General features: G+C 43.8%; 1 protein-coding gene across 1 annotated transcript in view; it reads left to right on the forward strand.

Annotated features, from left to right (window-relative positions):
• Window positions 1–23,106, forward strand: part of PEPD (peptidase D) — a 136,453-nt gene that overhangs the window by 88,786 nt on the left and 24,561 nt on the right. Inside the window, exons 10-11 of the mRNA XM_083751468.1 lie at window positions 7,327–7,395; window positions 21,476–21,553. Of these exons, the coding sequence (XP_083607594.1) occupies window positions 7,327–7,395; window positions 21,476–21,553 (147 nt within the window). The remainder of the gene's footprint in view (window positions 1–7,326; window positions 7,396–21,475; window positions 21,554–23,106) is intronic.

A 23,106-nucleotide genomic window follows, 5' to 3' on the forward strand; every position in this document is an offset into this window, starting at 1 on the left:
ACATACGCTTCAGATTACAGACTCCGCTAACCCAGAAATAGTACCTCGGGTTAAGAAGCTTTGCTTCAGGATGAGAACAGAAATCGTGCTCCGGCGGTGCGGCAGCAGCAGGAGGTCCCATTAGCTAAAGTGGTGCTTCAGGTTAAAAACAGTTTCAGGTTAAGAACGGACCTCCGGAACGAATTAAGTACTTAACCAAAGGTACCACTGTACATGCAACCTCAAAATATTCTGGGGGTGCCCATTTCCTAGGTGCTGTTAGAAACTAGATGCTGGACTAGATGAAGCCCTGGTCTGATCTGGCATATTTCCCTGCCCCACAGTGCAATGTCGGTGAATAGGAAAAGGTTGTACCCATTCCTGTTTGGCATTTTACTCAAGGCAGATGCCAGACAGGCTCAGTCCTTAAGCAGTGGACTTCTGGGGTCCCCTGATTTTGGGATAGCCCTAACCATAAGGACAGTGGTGATGTGGCACTTCCGCACAGTGTTCACCTGAGCATGAGACTGTCACATGGCATGAATACGCATCATATTATGTGAAGGAGGTCAAGAAAGAGAGAGATTAAGTCTGGGGGATTCTGCTTGGCAAACTAAACTGCCCCCTCCAAGTGCTGTTTTGAACTGTGGCTGCACCTTGCAAAAAAAAAAAAAAAAGTTTGCACTTTCTGCCCTTTTCCCCTAGCCTAATGCAGACATCAAGATTTCCCAGTCTCCAGGGTGTGGTTTAGAAAGTGGGCATACCACATGACTCATGCAAGGCTACACACTCTTTCATGCTCCCCTGTCTCCTGTGTGTGCACACAATCCCAAATCTTCTCCTTTTGCAGCATTCACTATGGTATTAGAGTGTTGCATTAGAGATGGGCCTGTAGCTCGAGGCACCTCCTTTGCATGCATCTCCATGCAGGGCTGGTAAAAATCGCTGTCTGAAACCATGGAGTGCTGCTGCCGGACAGCATAACAAGGGTAGCCAATGTGGTGCCTTCCAGATGGTGTTGGACTACAACTCCCATCAGCCCCAGCCAGCGTGGCCAGTGGTCAAATATGATGGGAGTTGTAGTCCAACAGTGACTACCTTTTGAATAGATGGTACAGAGCCAGATAGGCCAGGCGTCTTTGAGGTTGTTTTTTCTACAATCAAGTGGCATATGAATCTTTATGAAATAAATACATAAAAGTCTGACTTGGGACAAGGCAGCTTCCTATCTGCACTGAACCTAGCCATGGTTAATTTTAACAGGGCTTAAAATCAGGATTTTTTTAAAATGATATTTATTGAGATTTCCATTAAGAACATGTACAAACAAAACAACAATAAAAAACAAACATAAACAAAAACAACAAGTATAGTTTCAAACCTTATTTTCTCAACCTACTTTCCCCGACTCCCTCATACCTCCCCGTTCTGTATTCTAACTTCATTATCCAGTCAGTAAATCCATTCCCTTATTTCCCAAAGTTTTTTGACAATTCCATTCCTTTTCTTAATCTACATCTCTGAACACCAAATTATTTTCCAACCCATGTCATTCTAGCCTTCATTAATTTTATAGTATTTGTTAAGATAATCTTTAAATTTCTTCCAATCTTCTTCCACTGTCTCTTTCTCCTGGTCTCGGATTCTGCCCGTCATCTCTGCCAGTCCCATATTTAAAATCAGGATTTCAAGCAGGTTTGCAAACTGTTCCTCCACATGGGAGTGAATCTCATAGTTTAACTACCGTATTTTTTGCCCTATAGGACACACTTTTTCCCCTCCAAAAATGAAGGGGAAATGTGTGTGCGAATGAGGCGAATGCAGGCTTTCGCTAAAGCCTGGAGAGAGAGAGGGGTCGGTGCGCACGGACCCCTCTCGCTCTCCAGTCTTCAGGAAGCTATCTGCAAGCCTTGGGAGCTCCGCGGGAGTTCCCGTCGAGCTCGCAAGGCTTGCGGATAGCAGCATGCATCCCGAAGCCTGGGGCACACTGTGCAGATATCAGGCCTGGAGCTTCGTGCAGATATCGGCCAGCCCCACAAGCTCGGGGGACAGTCGGGAGGTGGAGCGCCTCCATCCCACTATTCCCCGACCTGGTTTGCGGAGTTGCCTGCATCCCGAAGAGAAATGCCTGCATCCCGAAGCCTTTGGGCAGATATCCGCAAGCCTGGGGAGACCGGCGTGACTTCCCACGGGCTCCCTAGGCTTGCGGATAGCAGCCTGTTCCGGGGGCTGGGGTCGGGGGAAGCTCGGGCTTCCCCCGCCCCAGCCCCGCGCCTAGGGGGGAAATAAAAACAAATTTCTTTGTCCCCCCCCAAAGAAAAACTAGGTGCGCCCTGTGGGCCGGTGCGCCCTATGGGGCGAAATATACGGCGGTATGTGCTGCATGAAGAAAAGTGCTTTATTTTGTTTTTCCTGCATTTTCCAACATTCAGCTCCAATGAATGGCTCTGGGTTCTAGTGTTGTAAGAGAATGGCTTGCTTTGAGAAGCAGCTTCGTTTGAGGATTAAGTATCTTTTATCCATTGCAGCGGGCAAAGCTGACAATATTCACTGCATTCGTCTGTATCAGTGCATATGGGTATTAAAATGCCTTTATTTGGATCACACCCCAAAAGGAATTACTAGTGATTCATAAAAGGAGAGTATGTATTATGCTACATCTATTAAGGCATGTTTTATGTGTAACAGTAATTAAAATATAATTGAAATCACTATTTCTTCTAATTATTGGCTTAACATACTGCTTCTTTAAAGAATGGGTGCCTATAAATGTCTCCTTTTTATATATATCCACGAATGGGTTCCCGGCAGCATCATAATTAAAAGAGGGATTAGTTAACATACAATTTAATCATTCTGTCATCAAAGGATTTAGACCTCATTAATTACATGTTAATAAATAGTTATGAATAAACAAAAAAAATCAGTGTAAGATATGCCAATTGAGATCCAAAATTACAGTATTTAAAAACTAATAATGAAACAGAGCTGTGGGTCTTAGGACCTTTTGGTGTGGTCTCACTCTTATTTCATATTAAATTGAGTGTGAAATTGTGGCGTTGTGCTAGTATTTGTGGTTCTGTGTCATTGCTATATAAGAAGCAGAAACCTATGGAAAAAATGTCTTGTGGGGTGGGGGAAGGGACTCAGATGAACCACGTCCTCAGAGAGCCGATTCTGCCTTGCAACTTAAAGGATCATAGGTCTTCTTCCTCAGAAGTAGATTTCAGATTCTCCCAGTGATCGTTTAAGCCACAGTTAGCCAACATGGTTCTCCTCCTCATTTAATCCTCACAACAACCCTGTGAGGTAGGTTAGGCTGAGAGACAGTGACTGGCCCAAAGTCACCCAGAGAGCAGCTTCATGGCTAAGTAGAGATTTGAACCCTCGTCTCCCAGGTCTTAGTCTGACACACCATTAAGAAACCCATAAGCTACCCCTGCTTAAACCAAGACAGGATATTCTTCCTTGCAGTTTATATAATTATTAGCTGTGCATTTGGAGGGTAAATCCAAGACCAATTTCCACCCACAGTTTCCCTTTGGTACCCGGATAAATGACGCCAAGTAGCAAGGATGCCAGCTTACCTTCTGCTTAAATGCCAACTTGTTTTCTACTGTCTTCTGCTCATGTTCCGTGCCAGTTTGTGGGCAATGCACTTGTTTACTCACCTATTTGTGATTTTTTTTTTTGCGGGGAAGCGATGCCCCCTAAACCCAGCTTTTCATGCAAGCCAACAAGGTGACCATTACATTTGGAGACACACTCCTGCTGTGGCCCATTTTAGCACCCCACACATTGACAGACAGTACACCTACTTTACTAAACACTCTAGTTTGGAATATACCCACCTGGATGGACGAGAGAAAATGTCACTGCAGCCTTTGGCAATTTAAGTGGCCTCCAGCTCTTTTGGACTACAGCCCCCATCAGCCAAAACATATGGAGGGAACCAAGTTGGCAAGGGCTGAACTGATGGAAGGATCCATCAAGTGATGCTATCTGTGGTATTGGGGGATCTTGCTGTTTGACTAGGGAAGATGATTTACAATCCTCTTACACAATTAAAATGCCAATTATGCCTCACCCACCTCTCCCCTCTCTTAAGCTTAAACGATCTGTTGATTTTGTTGTCCGTAAATTACCCTTGATAGATGTCCCTGGGATGTGTTTTGTTTTCCTTTTAATTTATTAACTCCGAACTGCCATTCTTCCCCCACCCCCCCTGTGGCACCTGTCCGTTTTCCAATTAAGCTTTGTCTCTCAGAGAACGTCTCTCCAGTTTCTGTGTGTTTTGTAGAAAAGAAGGGGAAATTGCATTGGTTTCTACTGCTTGGGTTTGAAGGTTTATGTACCATCCCTGCTTTAACTACAGTTTCCCTATAATTGCTGACCATCTTTCATGTAGGCCAGTACAGACATAAAATTGTGGATGGGACATTGGCTAAGCCGTGGTTTGTAGTTTGTGGTTTGCCTCCCAGTCACTCAGGCCTCCTTGGCTTGGAAAGTGCTTGGGCTGGTCAAACAAACCATGGTTAAGCAAGGCTGTTTGGTTTGGACATAATGCCAAACCATAGTTAAAGCAAGCCACGGTTTACAAGCTAACAAGAAACCATGGTTAGTCTGCTTGGCTGGGTTCAAAAGTTAAGAAAAGCCACACTTAGGCAAAACAAACCATGGCTTAGTGTTACTCATGAACTGGGCCATTCGGAACATGTGGCTGAGTCCTTCACCCCCTCATGTTTTTCTATCATGTGTAAATCCTCTTCTCTTCCTCTTTGAGAGTTGCCTTAAATCTGCATCCAGCTTATTCTAGCCATGGTTGGATTCATGCTCAAGCTTGTAGTTGAGGTTGGGCACTGTCATGTCAGCCCTGGATATATCAGAACAGTGGCTGCTGTTAACATCAGTGCAGGACCAAATGCTGTAATGTGAGCCCTACTGAGATGTGGAAAGTGCACGTCTGAGGGGTGCTTACTGGGATGAGTGTGCTGGCTTCATGCTCCGCAAGTTGGAGAGTAACTGTGTGACATGAGGAGCCAACCTCTGCTCTTGCGAGCTCCCTCACTGCTCCCCAGTTTTCCATGGTTTGACATCACAGAAGTGCAAGAGATTTCTCTGCTCCAGGCAGTTGCATTTCAACTCCCAGAGGGTGGTGGTGATGGAGGTGAACAGCCAGCAGGCTCATCTATACGCCCCACTCCTCACAACTGGAACCCCTGCGCTTCTATAACACCCGAATAAAGGCCATGGTGACCTCCGAGGGTGTAAGAGGGACAGGATTTTCACATGAGGTGGGAGAACAACCATCAAACAAATATTCAGACCATCCAAGGACATTAGGTTTCTGGGCTACAAAGGAGGGTGCTTGTAAGTGTGCTGTTCAGAAACAAATACATTGTCTCCTCATCGTACTATGACTATCATAGCTCGTGTCTTCAGAGCTGGTTCACCATGAGAATACCAGGAAAAATCATTGAGATTTTAATATTTTTAAGTTCAGTTTTGCCAAGTGTTCCTTGTGCTGTAAGATGCCTTTAATTTTAACATGCTTCTAAAATACTTCAGAACATCCCAGTCCCTCAGAACCAAAGCTTTGTTGTGCCTCGCACTTTTGAAGCATTGCACTGTCGACCCAAATGCTTGTTAAGAGCTTAACTTGTTGACACGCTTGCTCCAAATTGATCTCTAGAGTTTTCTTAAGATCTGGGCTCTAAATTTAGCTAGCTGTTTCCATTTGTAGCACATTATCCGAGCCAGGCTACTCACCATGATCACTTCCTTTGATTTATTATTATTATTACTACTATTATTTTTGGAATCCATATCTCCAGTAGACTTATGAAATGCTTTCATTTTCCTAACTCCTGCCTCTTCCAAGGAAATGATTAGGAATCGTAGGCAGAGCCTGTATAAAAATCGGACCCTCCTTTTAAGTTAATCAGTATAACCTTCCTGTATTAAGGTTGTCACCCTCAGCACACATTGGCTATTGATCAGATATAGCCAGGGTGAACTTTTCTTCCTTTGGGTTGCTAAGGAGACATGTCGGAAGCACTACTACTTTTTAATTATGGGTGTTATTAATATTAATAAGGTATCTAGTAGCTTCCGGTTCCTGTTTCATGCTGGTGGCGTTTCCATTTTCTTTTCATTCCTATTGCAGAGTTTTGTTGCTTAATGATATCTTAGCAGTGCTCCTTTTGGACCCGGCTGTTCATGGCTATGATCCTGTAACAGAAAGTTTATCTAGAAGCACAGCATACTTTGCCTATAACATCCTGGGCGGATGCCTGTCAGGTTTCCCCAAAAAACATTTGTGAGGTTCAGCAACCTGTGAAATGTGGCACATTCATCTCCTTGATATGTGCATAATAGTGTTGGGACTGTCCATCCTAATGTCTCATTAAGCAGTTAGATATAGCTAACCGGGTGTGTAGCTGAAGCAATATCTTAAATGTCCGTCTAATAGCTTGCATTTGTCGCAGCAGCTGCCAAAGGCTTGCGAACGTCTCTGAAATCTGAATGGGTTCCATTATCACTCCTTGTTAATGAAATGATTTTAATATTACAACAAATGAGGTCTTCCCCCCCTCCCCCCAATCCTTTCAGTATTAAAAGGGAATTGGATTGTAATTAGAGTATATTTCACCAAGACTGAAAGGGGCTCTAATATGTGCTTGACTCTTAAAGCAGTTAATCCTATATTAATTGTACTTTGGGTGCATCTGTCCTTGCCTGACGGCAGAGCATCCATCATGTCCTAGGGGATGCTGGCGCTCTTGGGAAGGCGGAAGAGCTCCTCCTGCAGGATGCCTTTATCGTCACGTGAAGAGACGGGCAGTTCTTTGCTTCAGGAAGTCTTTTGAGAGAGAGATTGCTTCCTGCAATGGACTCCTGCAACTTCCCCTTTCCTCCCACTCTCACCTGTGGTCAAAGAAACTTCAGGGTTTGGGAACAAAAAGAGGGAGAAGGAGGGAGCTTCTTACTTTCCAAAGCAAAGCAAAGCAACAACCGGGGGGGGGGGGGAGGACACAGTCGGCTTTTGGTCATCTCTTGAATTGTTACTTGTTTAGCTCCAGTGACAGGTAAACTTTGAAGGTTAGGGGATGGATTTGCTCCTGCTGAAGCTTAAATAGACTTTCTTTGCAATTCCTCTTCTAGTTGTTTCTCTACCATTTTCTTCAGGCACCTAGCGAGCTCAAAATGGAGATGGGATGATGAGTTGATGTCTGAGCTGGACAGCAGAGAACAAATAAGTCCTGGTTCTTTCAACGTTGCATTGTTCGTTGCATTTTTTGTTTGGTCCTCAACAATTGATTAACTTCTGTCTCCTTTGTTTTGCAGCCTGTTTCAGCACTACTGCTACAAACGCGGCGGCATGCGACACACTTCCTACACCTGCATCTGTGGCAGGTAAGCCACCCCAGTCTTCATTTCCCATTGAGTTGTATCAGTATCACTATCAAGGGAGTATCACTATCTAGGAGTCTTGGTTGACCACAAACTTGACATGAGCCAACAGTGTGACGCGGCAGCTAAAAAAGCCAATGCAATTTGGGCTGCATCAATAGGAGTATAGCATCTAGATCAAGGGAAGTAATAGTGCCACTGTATTCTGCTCTGGTCAGACCTCACCTGGAGTACTGTGTCCAGTTCTGGGCACCACAGTTCAAGAAGGACACTGACAAACTGGAACGTGTCCAGAGGAGGGCAACCAAAATGGTCAAAGGCCTGGAAACGATGCCTTATGAGGAATGGCTAAGGGAGCTGGGCATGTTTAGCCTGGAGAAGAGGAGGTTAAGGGGTGATATGATAGCCATGTTTAAATATATAAAAGGATGTCACATAGAGGAGGGAGAAAGGTTGTTTTCTGCTGCTCCAGAGAAGCGGACACGGAGCAATGGTTCCAAACTACAAGAAAGAAGATTCCACCTAAACATTAGGAAGAACTTCCTGACAGTAAGAGCTGTTCGACAGTGGAATTTGCTGCCAAAGAGTGTGGTGGAGTCTCCTTCTTTGGAGGTCTTTAAGCAGAGGCTTGACAACCATATGTCAGGAGTGCTCTGATGGTGTTTCCTGCTTGGCAGGGGGTTGGACTCGATGGCCCTTGTGGTCTCTTCCAACTCTATGATTCTATGATTCTAAGCTCAAGTCACTTCAGAAAGACATTTAGAAGCATTCAGTAAACTCTGCTTTATTTAACCACAGATATTTTAGGAAGAAAGCCCCATGGCTAAACTGGCATGCATCTTGAGGGTGAAGTAAGGCCCATAGCATCGAATGGTGGGTCTTCTTGGTGGCTGCATTTGATTTGGCTTTGACTGTGCACACACATAACCTTAACCATGGTTTAGTTCAACAAGCAACGTGTCATCTCACAGGCAAGCAAACAAGCCATGGCTTTTTCTTTTTCTTTTTGCCTATGGTTTCCAGCAACTGTTACTCAGAGGCATAATGCCTCTGACAGTGGAGTCAGCATAGCCATTGTGGCTATGAATTTGCCTAATCCTCTAGGTCGGTGGCCATCACTGCCTCCTGTGGAGATGAGTTCCACAGTTTAACCATGTATACTGCATAGAGAACTCTCTTTTATCAGTTTTGAATCTTCCAGTGTTCATCTTCATTGGACGTCCCCAAGTTACAGCATTATGAGACAGGGAGAAAAACATTTCTCTATTCACGTATAATTTTATAAACTTCTGCCATGTTGCTTCTTCTTCACCTTTTCTCTAAAAAACCCCCAAATGCTGCAATCTTTCCTCATGGGGGAGGTGATTCATCCCCTCGGCCATTTTGGTTGCCCTTTGGCTGCAGACCATCCTTACTCTAATTTAACACAGTTCACTTCACTGAAAGGGGTCAGGTGCTAACAGGACACACGAAATGATACTTCCCCACAACCTCTTTCTCCTCACTTTGACTGCTCTCCCTCTCTCTTGCATGCAAAGGTGTGGGAGAGGCCCCTTTTGGACAAAGCCTATTCTCTCTCCGAGTCACACTTGAAGTGGTTTGTTCTGCTTCATGGTGCCTTAATGTTCACTGTAGGATTTTCCTCCTGCAGTAAGCCTATTTGTTACAGCTTCATCTTGCCCACTAATGTCGCGTTTTTCACTCTTTCTCTCAGAGTTCACAGCTCTGCTGATGTTGCTTCTTCCTTGCTAATATTTAATCAGAAGCATGAACCTGACCTTTTGAAAAAGAGACTGTGGGGTGGCGAAGGGGCGGCGGGGGGGGGGGGGGGGGAGAGAACACTTCAGGTTAGAAGCCATGTCCAGATAAGAGATGCCTCTGGATAAGTGAAATTTGCTCTGCATGGCTTTCGCCCTTTTACTCTAAAACTTCTGGCTGTGTTCCCATGTTGTTGTTATTTTCTGCTTGTGGAATGCTCTCCTCAGGGAGGTTCATCTGGCGCCTTCGTCACATATCTTTAGGCACCAGGCAAAAAATTCCTCTTCTCCCAGGCTTATTAAACAATCTGTGGCCTTTTAAACTGTGAGGATATCATGGGTGGGGTCGCTTCCACATTGCTAACTGGCTATACCTGGTGGATGTGGAAGGCCACATCAATTGGAGGGCCATAGCTGTCAACTTTCAGATTTGAAAAGATGGGATAGGCAGCCTCAAAAATAAGGGATCAGCAGCCTCACCTGTCCCAGGGACAGTCTATGGGATGTCTAACAATCTGGGATAGCAGCGGGAAGCAGCGGGAAACGGCGCTGGAATAAGGGAATTTTCCGCAAAAAAGGGAAGGTTGACAGCTATGTGGAGGGCACCAGGTTGGGGTTGGCTGACTGTGCATCTTGGCTCTTGACAGGCCACCTTTTTCATAGTTTTCCAACTTCCTGGCAAAAAGCTCAGCGGAACTCCGCAGCGTCATCATTAAACCGCCAAGTTGGTTCAATAAAAATAACGTCTTGCTGATCAATAGTTCTGGAAAGAAGGAAATGGAAGTTCGATATGATTTTCAGAAGACTCTCTAACAGCCCAGCAGAATAAAGAGACATGCATGGATGGCTGAATGGTGCCATCAGCACTTAAGTTCCTTCATACATATTTAATCTGTGATTAAATTATTATTATATATATATAAAGCATCCTCTTAGTGTTGATAAGTGACAGGCAGGTTCTCCCCACTCCACCCAGCTCACATTGGATTTGCTGGTGCTAAAATAAGCCAAGTTATTACATTTGAGGGATATATCAGGGAGTCAAGTGGGCTCCACAAAGGGGGAGTGGGCACTCTAGGGCGATCATATCAATGACCCGAGCCATTCAAATGTTCCAGAGGTTGGCCAAGGCTTTGACAGGAGCACTGGTCATATCAGCCAGAGAATCCCCCAGAGCCGCCTGGAAACTCATTGAAGCCATCAGCCTCTCAGGGGAGACCATGCTAATAGGTCCTCCAATTCTGCCGAGGAGGAAAGGTGCTAAGAGCCTAAATCTCAACAGGAAGCAGTCTGACCACAACAAGGGACTGATGCCAGTATCTCCCTCGTTCAGAACACACTCTTCCTGCCCAGTTGAGAAAACGAGGTCCAGTGATGACCTATTGGGACAGCCCCATGGTTGTCATGGCAGCCATGAAGTCCTGAGCCAACCCAGAGCCAGTCACCTAGGCAGGGATGTTGAATCCCCCATAACCAGCAGCCAGGCAGTGGAGGGAAAGTCAGGCTTTCATGTCATTGGTCCAGAGTTCTTTAGGTCTTTAGTCCAACGATTGTAGTTTAAATTCACTTGGAAGACTACAGGTAACACAGGTAACACCACCACCACCTGGCTGTCCACCTTTGGAATGCAGATCTTATCCTCAGACTCTGTGTTTGCAAGACTGTGCATCTCTGTCTATAGATCTTTACAAAATTGCCCTTTTGCATCTGAGGTTTTTTGCGATTGCCTTTAGAATTCCATACCTTTTTAACCGTCAAGAAAATCAGTGCATGGGGGGGGGGGGAGAGAGCACAGAGTGCCCAAAGGACAGTTGAGTAAAAACAAAGATAATTTATTTTTTCTTTTCGCGTTGATGTAATCAGTTCGAAAATATTTGATATTGTGATAATTGTGCAATTAAAATTCTCGCTGAACTGCATTACAGCCCTGCTTTGTATGCAGCCAGGCGGGATCGCCAGCCGTCCATTCCATTTACACCACTCTCCCCCTGGAAATCTGCTTGTAATGCAAGCTGACATTTTTAATTTTCTCTTCATTTCCTAATCCTTGATTAGTAATTGTCTAAGTGATGTTCACACCAGGGCAAAAAGCATGAGCATTAGTGCAGCAAGCAGCACATCAGTATTATAACCAAGAGGTCATTAGAAAACTAGTGTGGTGTAGTGGTTAGAGTATTGGACTATGACTTGGGAGTCCAGGGTTTGAATCCCCACACAGCCATGAATCTCACCTTCAGCCAGTCACTCCTTCTTAGCCTAAGATCCCTCAAAGGGTGATGATGAGGATAAAAATTGAGAGGGAGACAATAATCTCCAGCACCGTGAGTTTCTTGGAGAAAAAGTGGGATGTAGATGCAATAATAAATATAATTCATTTGATCCTCACATGGGGCAATAAAATTAATTTGCTCCTATATACCATGATCATGAAGGGGTTTTGCCAGGGTGAGGCTGATCCACTGCTGACTCCTGCAATCAAGACAGAGAGAGAGAGAGTGTTTTTTTCTGGGGGGATGCAGGGGTACGCATGTTGGTTTCTGCTTCCTTCACTGAGCAGCGAAGTGCTTGTCACAAGACAATGTTTACATTCCACAGTCAAGTGCTGTTGGGTTTTCTCACGGGAAAGGAGACTGGATGTGACGTACACTGGTTTCCTGTTTTTCACTGTTCTTTGCAGTTCAGTGTGATTCTCTCCGTGTTTTAGAGGAGAGAGGATGCCTTTCTCTGCTCCGGCAGAGGGAAGATGTTTTTCTGTAAATTACCAGCTTTGAAGTGTAAATAAAGTAATATAGAGTATGTTGGCACGTACTTTTCATCATTCCGCTGTGCACTGGACACTGCTTATCTCCAACATTTGGATATGGGCCCAGAAAAACGCAGTGTTTTGAGAATGGACTCCAGAAGTCGGGCTCCTGGCAAAGGAACAAAGGAGCAAAGAATTGGAGTGCCGGCAAAGGATCGGAATGCAGAGGGCCGGATCGGACGATATCTCTGCACGTCAAGATGATTTGATGAGGTATGTGCTACAGCTCCGGGCAGCCTGCCAGCTTCTAATTAATGGCTTTATGGCTGGACTTTGAACTTTTATAGCCGGTTTTGCCGTGGCACAGGCAAAAGGCTAGAAGGATAAATTTTTCCTATGCTGGGGGAAATCAAAAGTAAAGCAGCTGCAGCAGTGTCGCAGCATGAATTTAAGACAGCAGAGAGAACTTTCACTTTTGAACTTGCCTTTGGAATGCGGTTTGAAGCAGCTGCAGATAAGCAAAGCAGTTAAGCAGAAAGGCACAGGTTCACAGGCAGAGGCTGTTTTTGAATTTGCTTTTGGATTGAAGCAGCTGTACACAGACGCAGCATGTATAAAGCAGCCTGATTTAAAGCAGCAAAGATGACGCTAAAGGCTAATGCCAAAGTCATGATGGCCCTTCAGGATGCTTGTGGGATTCCTAAGCTCAATAGGAAGAACTATGCGGACTGGGTTCTCTATGCAGAGGCTATTCTGCGGAAAGAGGGTCTGTTTAAAGTTATTACAGAGACCCCCCCAGCTCCAGTTACAGATGAATGGAAAGCTATGGATTCCAAGGCAAGGGGAACTCTTACGTTGATAGTATCCCCAGAAGAGCTCTGTCTGTTGCGTGATAAGACCTCAGCCAGAGAAATTTGGGACGCTTTGAGAGAGGCTCACTTGAGGACAGAAGCTGGGTCCACAATGTTTTACTTTAACAAGCTGCATAATATGGCTCTTGCTGAAGGTGGAGATGTGCGTATACATCTGATGGAGATGCAGAATCTGAGACATGAGCTGCAACAGAGAGGACTCAACTTTCCAGAGGAAGTGTATTCCTTTATGATACTACAATCTTTGGGTTCAGGTTGGGAGTCTGTTGCGACTCAGATTGCTGTACAGCCAACTGCTCAGCTAACAGTGGACTATGTTACTGCCGTGATATTGAATGAAGCGGATCGCCGGGGTGCTAGCTGCATCAACAAGGGGGAGACTTCACAGACGTCATCCCATAGTGCAGTGGAACCACCAGATGGCGCCAAAGCTTTGAAGGCAGTGAAATGCTACTCGTGTGGACGTCTAGGCCATATGAAGAGGGAATGCAGATATCCCAGGGCCAAGACAGAGCAGCGCAGCGAAAGCTCATCGCGTGGAAAAGGCCGAGGCAAAGGCAAAGGTCCGGTGTCCAGGACAACGCAGCACAAGGCAATGGTCTCACGCTTCACTCCAAAGGTTGCAGAGGTCCAGAAGACATCTGGATCTTTCTTCGTTGTTGATTCAGCGGCGACCCACCACATGTGCAACGATAAGCGACTGTTCGTGTCTTTTACACCGCAGGAAGGTGCGATTCACCAGGCGGATGACCACACAATTCCCAGTAAAGGCTACGGAACTGTTGTTCTTCACAGTTTGGACTTATCGATACAGGATGTGCTTTATGTGCCAGATGCCAAGCATAATCTGCTCAGCGTTGGACAGCTGAATGAGCGGAAAATTGACGTTTCCTTTAAGAACAAAAGGTGCATCATCACAAAGAAAAATGATTATGTATTGCATGCTGAATATGTTGATCGTTTGTATGTTTTGTATTTTGATGATGTTGTGCAGGATGACACTTGTTGCATTGCAGGTTCTAACAAAAGTTTGCATGCAGAATGTATTCACGATTTTCATCGAAAATTTGGTCATTTGCATTTTGAGGCAGTATCTAAAATGCCTGCCTTGGTTGAAGGTATGACTATTAAACCCTGCAGGTACCACATGAAGTGCAAGGCATGCGCAGCAAACAAGGTAAAAATGGCTGCGAAAGGTAAGGTGTCTAGTAGGCAAGCTACAGAACCATACCAGGTTGTTCATGCTGATTTGGTTGGACCACTAGCGCCCTCTTTGGGTGGAAACAGGTACTTCATGGTTCTCATTGATGCATTTTCCAGGTATATTTATGTGTACAATCTCAAGCAGAAATCAGAGGCTTTTCCAAGGTTCAAGGAATTCTGTGCTTGGTTGGGAAATGTGCATGGTAAGAAGGTAAAGACTCTTTTCAGTGATCGCGGGGGAGAATTCACTTCTCAGCAGTTTGAAGCTTTTCTGACTGAGAAAGGAATTCAACACGATTTGTCTAGTCCTCGCTCGCCATGGCAGAATGGACTTGCGGAACGAGCAAATCAGACATTGCTTCAAGGGTTAAAAACCTTGCTGCATGATGCCAATCTTCCAGAGAGTTATTGGGCCGAAGCTCTCTCATGTTTCACTTACAGTTATAATCGCAGGTTATCTTCAGCGATTGGTTGTACCCCCTATGAGAAGATGTTTGGCAAGAAGCCATACATCAAACACATGAAAATTTTTGGTTCTGACATGTGGGTTCACTCACCACAAAGCTCCAAGTTAGACAAGCGTGGATTGCATGGTATCTTTCTAGGTTATCAGAAAGGGTCTTACAGAATAATGATGACTGACTCTAAGGCAATTAAGCTCACAAGAAGTGTTGAGTACAATGCCAAGTGGGGGGAGAATGTGGGAATTTTCCAATGTTATCCTGATGACAGTGATGAGACTGAGGATAATCAAAAGCAACCACAACAACCCACACCCACTGATGAAGGTTCTGATTCTGAGTCTGAAACTGAATCGGGTGATTCAGAGGATTTCAAGAGTGCGAAAGCCTCTATGCGACCCTCTGAAAGCTCTGATCAAGAATTGGAGGAACCATTGTTCACAATAGGTCACTTTTCTCCTAAGAAGGAAGAGGAGAGTGTTGAAGACTTAAGGCTAATTCGCAGGTCACAGAGAGCAACAAAAGGCAGACCTCCAAAGAGATTTGCTGATGAGTTTGCCAAGATAGCAGTAACAGCTGTTAAAAGCTCCAAGAAGGTATTTGAACCTTCAAGTTTCCAAGAAATCCAGGATTTGGATTCAAAGGAAGCTGAGCCATGGTTAAATGCCATGAAGGCTGAGCTTGATTCCTTGGAAAGGAACAAAACATGGGACCTTGTTCCAGTAGTTCCAGGAATGAAACTGCTTGGAAGCAAATGGGTCTTCAAAGCGAAGACTGATCAAAATGGCAAGATAGTCAGACACAAAGCCAGATTGGTAGCCAGAGGTTTTGCACAGGTACCAGGTGAAGACTATCACGAGACCTACTCACCCACCGTAAGGTATGAGAGCATTGGGCTTATGCTCAAGCTAGCTGCAGAAGAGAATCTACACATTAGTCACCATGATGTGAATACAGCTTTTCTGTACGGATCTCTAGATGAATCACTTTATATGCTTCCACCTGATGGCGTACAGGTAAAACAGGGTTTTGTTTGTGCTCTGAAGAAGTCCCTTTATGGTCTCAAACAAAGTGCACGGTGTTGGCACACAAAACTCACTGAAGTATTGTTTTCTCTAGGTTTTAAGCAAGGGAAAGCTGATCCATGCGTATTTGTCAAAGAGGAGGGGCAAAAGAAACTGTATTGTTTGTTTTATGTTGATGATCTTTTATTCTTTTGGAAGGATGTCACAATGTACAATAATGCCCTAGCTCAATTGAAAGAGCACTTTGACATGAAAGATCTTGGTGAGGTAAACAACTACCTATCTCTGGAAATAGAGAGGGATCAAGATGGTAACATTCTAGTACACCAGTCACGTAAAATTGCTGATGTGTTAAGCAAACTAAACCTGATGGATGCTAACCCTGTAGACACACCGATGACAACAGGTTATCAGGTAGATGACACTGGAGAAGCATTTTCTGATACTACACTGTACAGAAGTGTGCTAGGCAAGCTAAACTTCATTGCCAGATGTTCAAGACCTGACATTGCTGTTAGCTGTAATTTGCTAAGCAGACAAGTCAACAATCCTACTGTTAAGGATTGGAAAGCTCTGAAACGCATAGCGCGGTATTTGAAAGGCACTATGCATTACAGACTGAGATTTAACAATCAAAAGTCTGGTGGTCTTGAGATATTTGCAGATGCAAGTTTTGGAAGTGACACTACAGACAGGAAAAGTACGTCTGGAGTTTGCTATAAGTACAATCAGGGTCTATTTGATTGGTCATGCAAGAAGCAAACAACAGTTAGCTTAAGTACTTGTGAAGCTGAACTGAATGCACTGTCTTATTCACTTAAGGATTGTGAATGGTTGTTACAATTGTGCAAAGACATGAAAATTCCTGTCAAATGTCCAATCCAGGTTTACCAGGACAACAAAGCATGTTTGGCTTTGCTGAATTCTGAAGGTTGTAAGCAAAGCACGAAGCACTTGCAATTGAAGTTGCAACATGCTAGGGAACGTATTCAGAAGGGACTCGTAACTGTGTCCTATATGCCAGGTAATGAAATTCCTGCTGATGTATTGTCCAAGATTGTATCAAGGGATCAACACTGTACCTATGTGCAGAAGTTGGGTTTGTACTGATATTGTACGAACACGCTGCCCAGTGATGTTCACAGAAAGGGGGAGGATGTTGGTTTCTGCTTCCTTCACTGAGCAGCGAAGTGCTTGTCACAAGACAATGTTTACATTCCACAGTCAAGTGCTGTTGGGTTTTCTCACGGGAAAGGAGACTGGATGTGACGTACACTGGTTTCCTGTTTTTCACTGTTCTTTGCAGTTCAGTGTGATTCTCTCCGTGTTTTAGAGGAGAGAGGATGCCTTTCTCTGCTCCGGCAGAGGGAAGATGTTTTTCTGTAAATTACCAGCTTTGAAGTGTAAATAAAGTAATATAGAGTATGTTGGCACGTACTTTTCATCATTCCGCTGTGCACTGGACACTGCTTATCTCCATAAACATTTTGTGAATCTTTGTATTTTGGTCCATTTACCATATTTATTTTTCCTGATTTGAACTATGAAATGGTGATTTTCTGGGGTCAAAATGAGAGCACCAATAAACATTTTTTTTTAGAAGAAAAAGGCACTGTATATAGATATACATAGATATAGATGTATATGAAAGAAAGATTGATCTTCACACAAGATGAAGATCAGCATTTTGTCTGAATAATTATTATTATTATTTTATTATTTGCACCCCGCCCATTTAACTGGGTTGCTCCAGGCACTCTGGGCGGGTTACAACATATAAAAAAACACAATAATGCACTACACAGCCAGAGTTTGTCAAACAAGCTGCACATCATCTCACATACAAGTAAAACAAACCATGGTACTTGTACCTCCTGAGCTTGGTTTGTTTCCCAGCTGTTCTTGTGTTGTCCCTGTAGCCTAATAAGTGTCTGGGGATGCACAGACCATGGTTAAGCAAGCAATAGCACCAAAGCATCATCAAAGCAATTCATAGTTTGTGAGTCAAGAACAGGCATAGGCAAACTCAGCCCTCCAGATATTTTGGGACTACAACTCCCATCATCCCTAGCTAACAGGACCAGTGGTCAGGGATGGTGGGAGTTGTAGTCCTAAAACATCTGGAGGGCCAAGTTTGCCTATGCCTGGTCAAGAACTTCACACCAGTTTTTGTTTCCAGAAAAGAAACGCTGGTTAGTCTGCTGGATTGGCTTTGGACAGTCAAACAAACCAAACAAACCATGGCTTGGCCTGTGTTATGTTTGAACCAAACCAGTGGGCCACAGTTAGATTCAGAGAGATGACCTGGCCAAGCATTAGGGTCTTAACCAGCAATGCAATTATTATGCCCTTAAGGTTTAATCTAGCTCATGATTTAATTGCTAACATACTTAATTTATTTTGCTACTTAGATGTTTCTCCCTCCCTGTAACAAGAACACAGGGTGGGTAACAATTCTTTGTTACCTTAGTCTTGCTTCTACCTTATGAGTCAAGCAAAACTGAGGTTGCTTTCGCAAGCAATGCATTCTTTTTGAATTCCATGCATCTCCAAGGTAACATCACTGGCCCCCGCTTTGTGATCTTTCACCAAAGAATATTTTTCACTCTCCTCATCCCCCCTCCCATCTCACTTTAATTTGTGAGAGGTCTCTCCGGCAAGAGGAGAGCCCTGAACTTTCATACTAAGTAATAACTCATACCAGCTCAGGAACGTGAGTGTGTCGGCTCATTTCAAATTATAAATCCAGATAGGTAGAGATGTGATTTGCATTAATTATTTGTGGGGGTTTTTGTTTGTTTTTGCATTAGACCCACCGCAACAAAATGATTCAAAAGATCAAATCAGGCATATTAGCGAGAGAATTACATTCGCTGTGTTGATTGCAAAAACTCCCTAAGAGAGAGTGATGCGTCCAGGATCTCCAAACGAGCTTCCTGGTTCTCCTGCAGCCAAGTCCTGTATCACTCACCTGCTTTGCATGCAAAAGGTCCAATCCCCAGCTTCTTCAGGAAAGACCCCCCCCCAACCTTAAACTTTGAGAAATTCCTTCTGATCAGGGTAGACAGTACTGAGCTTCATTCTGACTCAATATAAGGCAGTTTCCTGTGACTCAAGCTTTGTTTTGTGCACTTTCTAAATTATTTAAATATTTGCAAATTTGCCATATAACTCACGCCTAGGGAAAGTTCTGATCATATCGTATTCAGTAAGAAGTAATTATTATCCTTTTTAATAAATAAGATGCATTTTAAAACTCAATAAGTAGATGGTAAAGGTCAATTGCAGTACTTTAAATGAGCTCTAAAAGAGATGAGCAGGACTCTCACACATAAAAAGGAAATAATTCAGTTTATGCCTCTAGTTCAGACTGTTGTTTCTGTATGGCCTTACTAGTGTATATTTGTTAGCATGCTTTATTTAAAATACGTTTCTACCTCCCTCCATCAAAAAGATGTCAAGGTGGCACACAGCGTACATGTATGAGCATAAAACAGAACATTAAACCAAATGCCATTTCATTTATTTTCTTTCTAGGATTTATATCCTGCCCCTCCTCACCAGTGGTCTCAAGGCAGGTCACAACTGCTGGATTCACAAAGCTGAGCCCACCCCATTCATTTATATAGGATTGCAAGGGGTGTGTCAGTGTTGGGTCAGTTGTCCAAGCTTTAAGTAATTGGATCACTTGCCTCTGTGTATCCTTGGATTAACTGTGTGCATTGCCTGCTGTTCTTCGGGCCAGCTATTTGCATACATATCGCACCAATCTGAATATTAAAGCTGTTGGAAAAAATCCTACTTTCTCTGGTTCTTCCACAAATGGAAGCCGAGAGAGTAGGCACAGGGGACAATTGATTCCAAAGGCCTGGTGAAAGAGGAAAGACAGGAAAAGTAGACTCCAGCCGGATCTCAGAAAGGGGGAGTGTTTGCAACCAGGCTGCCATTCCTTAAAAGGACAAGTGTGTGTGTGTGTGTGTGTGTGTGTGTGTGTGTGTAAATTTGATCAAACAGCAAATTTTTTAATACTTCTTAAAAACTCCAGCAGGCCTGTACAACAGAGCTTTCAATTAAAAGCCCATGCATGGGGGTGTTGGAGTGGGGGGTGAGGAAGGGACTGGCACCCTCACATCTCTGTGCAGTTTGAGCCCACAAATTCAGATTCACTCTTTTTTCAGCATATGCAAACCAAGTATTGTTTCTGGCTGTTTTATTCTGTGATAAGTACCCAGAGCTAACATCTTCATATAAATCTATGCCTGGAAGTTGGAAGGGGGCGTGATGCAATGTTTTCTCAATCCCACATCTTTCGTGGCTCATTCTCTCATTTTGCACACAATCTAATCACTTTGAAGTAGCAGACGCATTTTGTCGTGAGCTTTCAAGAGCCAGCGCCCACTCCTTCAAATCAGCTGGTGAAGTTGAATCTGGCCCACAAAACCTTCATGCCGCACGGTTTGCATTGGATTCTTCTGAAGTGCCAGAGGGTCCTCCCTTCTGCCGGAATAGAACCACCCCTCTGGGTTTTGTCCAAATTGCTGAAGTTTTCTTCTTGAACTGAGTAGCAAATTGGATTCTAGGTTCAAAAGGTTGGATGTGACCTAACGGCTGAGGTTGAGAGGCCAGATGGGCACTGTGAGAAATCTTGAGGTGTGTGGTTCGGGGCTTTGAATGAGCCTTTTTTCATTATTTGAGCATTTCTTTAAAAGGACAGAGAGCTTATAGCTGAGAATAGCAACGAGAAAATCTGCAGAGCCGAGTGAGTTTTGTTCCTTCCTTTTAACTTAACGTTTGGACCTCAAGGAATATCAATAGACGGAGTAAAAAGAGCCGGAACCAAAACTAGGTCACTGAGTGGATCACAGGAACCTTCAGAAGTGAGGGGCAAACACCCATGTCCCTCTTCCTGCCTTCCGTCTGATTCAGCACTTTTGCACGGGTTGTAAGAACAAAAGTACTTTTCTGACTCCTTTGGTCAAAGCTAGCCTTTTTGTGTGCTCCACAAAAAAGGTAAAGAGAGAGAGATGACAATGTATTTGACTTGTACTACTGCTGGTGACACTTTGTGCTGCAAAGAGAATTCCCAACACAGCAGGAAACACTCACTCTTTCTCTCTTCCTCTCTCTCATTTCTTAGGCGGTTCTGTTTTTCATTTCCCCTCCCCCTTTACCTCAAATTTAACCCCATTTTCAAAGCAAGAAAAGAGCACCCAGGGAGCAGGCCTATGCATAAGAAAGTGGTGTAAGGCATGCAGTGCCAGATTTACGTATAAGCTAAACAAGCTATAGCTTAGGGCCCCACTCTCTTGGGGGCCCAAAAAAATTTTAAAGGAAAAAAAAACCCTGGATCTACATTTCCAAAATATAAGATAAAAAAACCAATAAAATGGCTTTAGATACCTATTAGGTCCATAAATTACCATATAGCATGGGTAGGCAAACTAAGGTCCAGGGGCCGGATCTGGTCCAATCGCCTTCTAAATCTGGCCTGTGGACGGTTCCGGAATCAGCGTGTTTTTATATGAGTAGAATGTGTCCTTTTATTTAAAATGCATCTCTGGGTTATTTGTGGGGCATAGGAATTCGTTCATACATATTTTTTCAAAATATAGTCCGGCCCCCCACATGGTCTGAGGGACAGTGGACTGGCCCACGGCTGAAAAAGTTAGCTGACCCCTGCCATATAGCATATATTCAACACAAAAAAACAGGGACAATTTGTTGTTGGCAAAGGACAGCTGGACATATAAAGGGCCCCGTTACCTTCAGTAGCTTAGGGCCCCATCAAACCTAAATCCAGCCCTGAAGGCATGGCAGTGTAAGTTGAGCCAGCATCAAACCAAACACCTCCCTTCTGTCCCAGCCAGAACAGGATGGGGAAGACTGAGCTACTTCGTATGCAGAAATGCTTGCCTGCTTGTTAACATGTGCAGATTTTCTCCCCCATACACTGGATTATGTTTCCTTTCTCTGTGTTTAAGACTACTGATTCATATATATGCCATTATTTTTGCTGTTTCAGTGGGCATAATAGCTCAGTTCTGCACTACGGACATGCTGGCGCTCCAAATGAGAAAACCATTGAAGATGGAGACTTGTGGTGAGTAAAAGATTCCTCTGTGATAGAACTATGTCTACCATCCATTCTTAATAATAATAATAATAATAATAATGCCTGTCCTGGCACCAAAGAGTCCAGGTACCTAGTTCTTTTTCCTTCTACTTCTTTTTTTATTTATTTAATAAAGGACATACACTTCAATAACATACAAGAACAAAGAAAGAAATTGGAGTGGCGAGGTCATCTTAATTATTTCTTAAGCCAAGTTGGTAAAGAACCTGGATCCTCAGCAATCTACAAGCTTTGGGGTGGGGCAGAGACTGGCTTAGTATTCAACCTCCTTTGTATTCATTTTATTTTCTTCTGTCTGCCCCAACCCCCACCTGTAGCCAGGTAGTTATTTATTATTATTCATGCCACTTTGTATTTTCAAAAAAAATAATAATCTCAAAGCGGTTTACTGTCTACGTTAGAACATGAAATAAAATAATCCAGAATAAAACATCACTGAAAAAAGTCAGTATACATTCAAAGCAACATAATTAACAGGAGACTGAAATATTATCTTAAAGGTTTCAAAATAAAACCTTACGAGAGACGTCAACTACAGTGCACATTTGATGCAGCAAAGTTAACAAAAATAATACATTAAACATTTTGAAAGAAGACATTAAACGTATCTGCTGCTGTTGCTGCCAATCCTGCCAATGGTGGTTCATGGCGGGGGGTGGCTGTGGAAGCTCAGGCTTCATGACCTGGGTCTACAGTAGGAGACAGCCAAGGGGGTCTCTGGCTTATTCTGCATCCTCGGTTTTTGTAGCTGGAGTCAGTCGGGGCTCTGTCCTCCCAGACCAGGTGGGTAAAAGCCTGCAAGGCAGGGAGCAGGCCTTCCAGGACTCACAGCCAAGATAGCTTACACAACAAAAACACAATAAACCCCCCAGTTTTGGAACTGTTTAGTATTTAAACCCAAAGCCAATAATTTAAAATAAAGTAACAGCGTAATTGTTAGTTACTGGACCATTTTCTTTGGGCAGAAGGCTGGGCAGAAGATGGATTTTGTTCATATGTGGATGGGATTTGCAGTGGATGCTTGGAAATTTCTAGCTAGAGGATTGATTCATTTTTGGTCCCGATCTCAATAGTGATTGGAGGATGTGCTTGCCACATTTTCTTAAATCAAATGAGCATCAGTCCAGGCTTAGTTTCTGATCTCTAGTCTGTTTGTTTGGGGTTGAATTGCATGTTGACTTCCATCACTGTTGGCCCAAGACGATTTGCTGACTGAAGCAGAGCATCAAATGCCCTCGCACATGCACACATACGGGCCAACACTTCAAAAAAAACCTAACTGCACCATTCAGACATTAGTTGCTAGTTTCATTTACCCTTCCTCCCCCTCCCCCCCACCAGCCAGATGTTTTCACCTGGCTGCAGAGTCAGCCCTCACTTCTATGAAGTCTCCTTTCTCTACCGATGCAGCTTCGAAGTCTAACTCAGCTGCATGCATAAGATTTCCAGTTCTCTTTACATTTCCAAGTTGCTTCTCAGAATACTAACTTCTATGTTTGTGTGTTAAGACTCTCATTTAA

Source organism: Podarcis gaigeae (assembly GCF_964106915.1).
Source record: "Podarcis gaigeae genome assembly, chromosome: 8".
In the NCBI taxonomy this organism is placed as follows: domain Eukaryota; kingdom Metazoa; phylum Chordata; class Lepidosauria; order Squamata; family Lacertidae; genus Podarcis; species Podarcis gaigeae.